This window comes from Olea europaea, chromosome 13 (genome assembly GCF_002742605.1).
Source record: "Olea europaea var. sylvestris chromosome 13, O_europaea_v1, whole genome shotgun sequence".
In the NCBI taxonomy this organism is placed as follows: Eukaryota; Viridiplantae; Streptophyta; class Magnoliopsida; order Lamiales; family Oleaceae; genus Olea; species Olea europaea.
Window position 1 is genome coordinate 15909806 of NC_036249.1, and position 4586 is coordinate 15914391.

At 37.0% G+C, this 4586-nt stretch overlaps 1 protein-coding gene across 5 annotated transcripts in view; it reads left to right on the forward strand.

Moving 5' to 3' along the window:
* Positions 1 to 2007: 2007 nt before the first annotated feature.
* The window catches only part of LOC111407723 (monofunctional riboflavin biosynthesis protein RIBA 3, chloroplastic), a 4249-nt gene continuing 1670 nt past the window's right edge, over positions 2008 to 4586 (forward strand). For 2 of the 5 annotated variants that reach the window (XR_002705164.1, XM_023037363.1), the window contains exons 1-3: positions 2008 to 2452; positions 2734 to 2949; positions 3441 to 3766. Coding sequence is in view for 4 of the 5 variants with exons in the window: in XM_023037363.1 (XP_022893131.1) it covers positions 2102 to 2452; positions 2734 to 2949; positions 3441 to 3766 (893 nt within the window). In the remaining variant the exon portion in view is untranslated. Of the gene's footprint in view, positions 2485 to 2733; positions 2950 to 3440; positions 3767 to 4586 lie in introns of all 5 variants that reach the window. The other 3 variants (XM_023037364.1, XM_023037366.1, XM_023037367.1) reach the window with 3 other exon arrangements.

The window sequence follows — 4586 nt, forward strand, 5'->3', positions numbered from 1 at the left end:
ATTTAATAATGGAATTCAATCTAGCCCCTGTTTGGCCCCCATCACGGGGAAAATTTAATGTATAGAATAGTGTTTTTTGAAAAATGAGTGGTTGAAAAAGAAAGAAAAATTTTCGATTTACGTGTAATATTATTTTATGGAAGATTGTGTGGTTGAAAATAGGAGAGAGAAAAATAGAATGTAATGTAATGTAATATAATGAAAATGAAACAGGGGCCTAATAACGTGTAACTGTAACCATACCGCGTTTTTTTTAGAATATTATTTTTATTTATCTATACATATATTAATAAAATATTGCAAAAAATCATTTTCTACCGTAACAGACATACCTTTCTTATTTTATATATAAAATATTATAATAATACACTTTCTTCCCTATTAAATAATAGGTAATTGACACAAAACGTCCTTACTTTTCGAGTGTCTTGTGGAAAATGTTCATACCTTTCATTTTTTGACATTTTTGCCCCTATTTCCTCATTTCTTTGCGTCGAAGGTCTTTTTCACCGTTTCTTGGGTTTAAATGACCATTATGCCCTCCTCTTTAAATTAAAGAAGAAAGAAAAGAACAGAAAAAATTGCAACTATAAGCGAAACTTCTAAAAAAGTGCAAATGCCTCCCCCCCCTCCAAAAAAAAACTTCACCTTCTTCCCACACCTCACCCCATGCCACCGTCACTTGTCGGCCATTTTCAGCCACCTTTCGATCAGCTTGGTCATTGGACCAACATACCAACTTGAAGCCCTCACTATCCTCTTCATAACCCACCCAACCACTGGCCGAAAATCTAAAGAAATTGGTCGAAAAATTGCGCCAAAATAGGCTGCCCACGCAACTTCAACAACAAAATCGACAAATTCAACTCCATTTTTCGACGTTGACATCATGATCGACGACGGCGGACCACCCCTCCTAGCACCGCCTCTTCAAGGAGAACCTTATGAACCTATGGGGCAACGTCAATTTTAACCAGAAACTGTAGAACCGGGCAATTTCTTCACCAGTAAAATCGGCAAATTCTAGCATGTAATCGGTCAACTAATGTTATCACAACTATGGGGCCTCCATCAATTGCATCAATTCATCAACAAAACGATCAATTTTCAAGATTGAATTCAAGAACTACCGACCGAAAGCAAACTCCGATTTTCTGGCTGTAGATTTTGATTTTCAGCTTTGTTTGATGGTATGAAGACATCTATAGGAGCGCAATGAGGAGCATATCGACCTGGAGGATGGGTGTGCCATGGATGTCGTTGAAAATGGAGTTTTTGGCCTCCATTTTTGACCGTTTCATGTTGCGTGAGCAGTCTATTTTGTCGCAATTTTTCGGCCAATTCCTTTAGATTTTCAGCTAGTGGTTGGATGGGTTGTGAAGAGGAAAGTGAGGACTTCACGTTGGTATGTTAGTCCGGCTGTCAAGCTGATCGAAAGGTGGCTGAAAATGACCGGCAAGTGATGGTGGCGTGGGAGTGAGGTGTGGGAAGAATGTGAAGTTTTGGGGGCAGAGCATTTGCACTTTTTTAGAAGTTTCGCCTATAGTTGCAATTTTTTTCTTTTCTTTTCTTTTTTCGTTTATTTAAAGAGGAGGACATATTAGTCATTTTACACCAAAAAACAGTGAAAAAGACCTTCGATGCAAAGAAATGTAGAAATAGAGGCAAAAATGCCAAAGAATGAAAGGTAGGATCGTTTTCTACAATACACTCGAAAGATAGGGACGTTTTGTGCCAATTACCCTAAAATTTTTCCACATTTTAATCTAACTGGTTCCATTTTGAAGAAGTATTGGGCCTAATTTCCTCTTTAAGATTTGTGTAATAAAACGCCACTATGATTGGGCTGGACGATGAATAAGATGACTTTTAGTACTTCGGACTTTGGAGGGCCGGGTTTTCGGGTTAGTAGTACTAGTGCCCAGGCCTACTTGTGGCTCCAAACATCCGTACATTTAGATAGTGTTTTCATTGGATAACACTGGAAATAAACCATAGGTGGTGTTTTCTGGTACAATCGCCACGTAACATGCAGATATTACCGGCTCAATAAGAAAGCAAGAAAAAAAAATTCCCATATTCAATTCTATCTTCTCAATCCATGGATTGCATCGCATTTTTTCCTCAGATTTTCTTCAATTCAAGGGCTTTATATTGTAGTCCGAATTTTGCTGGAATACGTAGAAATAAACCGTTGAAGTACAGTTGCTGGGCTCTGGGATCATCTGGAGATTTTTCTGATGAAGGCTTATTCAAGATTGAAGAAAAGTTAAATGGATCATCATTTGAGGCGTTTATTGATTCTTCCTCGGCAAGTTTTGGAACTTTAGATGCAGAAATTACTCCGGAAATAGCTGATTTTTTTGTTAGTGATGCAGAGGGTGATCCTGACTGTCCATCTGCTGGATATTCTTCAATCGAACAAGCTCTTGCCGCATTGCGCCAAGGCAAGGTTGGACACGTTACTGTACAACTCTTGAGCATGTACGTTCAGCTAAGCTAGAAATAAGTAAACATGCTCAGATAAGTAATTTTTCGTCCTACTTATAACTGAAAAAAAAAAATAATAATAATAATAATAATAAAATAATAATTTCCCTGTTCCCAATTTGATCAATAGAAAATTTTACTTTCTACCTTAGCCAAACATGCTTTTTGTTCTTAAGAATGTGTAATTTTCTATGCTAGTTTTATTAATCTTGAGCTGATAATTATTGCCAAAAATGTTTTAAGTTTGTGATTGTTGTAGATGAAAATGAAGATGTTGAAGGAAATCTTGTTATGGCAGCTTCTTATGTGAGTTCTAAGGCTGTTGCATTTATGATTAAGCATGGTTCAGGGATAGTTTCTGTAGGCATGAAGGAAGAGGATCTTGAGAGATTAAATCTCCCTTTGATGTCCCCTGAAAAAGAAGATGATTCATCAGCTCCCTCATTTACAATCACAGTGGTATGATACTTCTTTCTGAGATCGAGCTTCTTTGTTATATATTGTTGTAGACTGAATCTAAATGGTTAAACGGATTTGTTCAAGTTTCTGTTTATAATGACAACGAATTTGGGATTTTGAAGATAAAATTTAAATAAGTAAATGTGAAGCAATTCCTCCACTGAGTTTAATGGCCTTTTGACAAATCATACCTAAGAAATTCTCGAGTGGAATATTTGTAGTTTCTGTTGGGCTAATATGATATAATGCTGCTCCAGATGTTGGTTTCTTGGTATCAGTTCTGTTTAGGCCAAAGCGGATGTCATGTCATGAATATGAATAAAAATGCAGAAGATCATTTTCTAGGGACGTTCTGTATGAACCTGGCTATTGAAATTTCTCATATCATACTCAAATTTGCTTCATATTCTTAAGATCAACGTTTCTTTCTGTAGCTATACTTCATCAACTGAGATTGTAATTTTTTTGAGTATTTTCTCTTGAATTGTTAGGATGCTAAAGTGGGAACATCTACTGGTGTATCGGCATCAGACAGGGCAAAAACAGTCCTTGCTCTTTCTTCTCCAAACTCTAGACCAGAGGATTTCAATAAACCGGGACATGTTTTTCCCCTCAAGTACAGAAATGGAGGCGTTCTTCGAAGATGTGGTCATACAGAGGCTTCTGTGGATCTGGTTATGCTGGCTGGTCTGCAGGCCGTCTCTGTTCTCTCGGCTATAGTGGATAAAGAGGATGGATCTATGGCTAGCATGCTCAATCTAAGAAAGATGGCTTTGGACCATAGCATTCCTATCATATCAATTACTGATCTTATCAGGTCAGTTTTCTGAAAATATTCTCTGTAATAAAATTAATGACATGTATCAAACATGAATCCCTAACTTCGAGAGCAGTACTGAACAAAAATGAAATGATGAACGTTCAAAGAATATAAAAAATTATTGTGGTTCGCAATGTGAGAGACATGTGAACTGCTGCTGCGGTAGCTTCTTCACTGTAATGAAGAAAAAGATTACGAGGTTTTCTTGCTTATACCGGTCTTATCTTATAGAAAAACATGCCCCAGAATTTATTTCAGATATAAGAAACTAAGGCAGCCAAGTATAGAAATAGGAATGCACAATACTAGGATCATCTGATAGTATAATTAGGCTCCACGCAGTCCAACAATTGTTATGAAAGAATTATGTGAAGAATTTATAGTTAAGAAGACATGGTTGAAACCACAAGGTATCCTTTCTCAAAGCTAGCATGGAATAACTTCAAGCATTTATTTCAGTGATTTCAGTTGCTTTTTATGTGCTTTAGATGAACTGGAAAAAGAAACAATAAAAAAATAATAAACCTGGACGTGGTAAAAATGCAAGTTGGAAACTGTTTTTGGTCATTGAAATAGTATGGGAAAGTCCCATTTCCTCTTTTCTTCAGATTCCCGTATCGAGTCCTTCTTTGACGAACAATCGCAAACTGAAAGAGGAACTGCATAATGAAAGCAAATGGCCCTTAAGACCCTTTGATTATCTTCTTTTTGGAAGGTAATATTGCCACAAATTAATGAATTATAAAATTCTGCCATGCTGCCAGGGATGTACCCCTTGTGGGGGAGAGGGGGGGGGGGGGGGGGGTTTTTTTTTTAA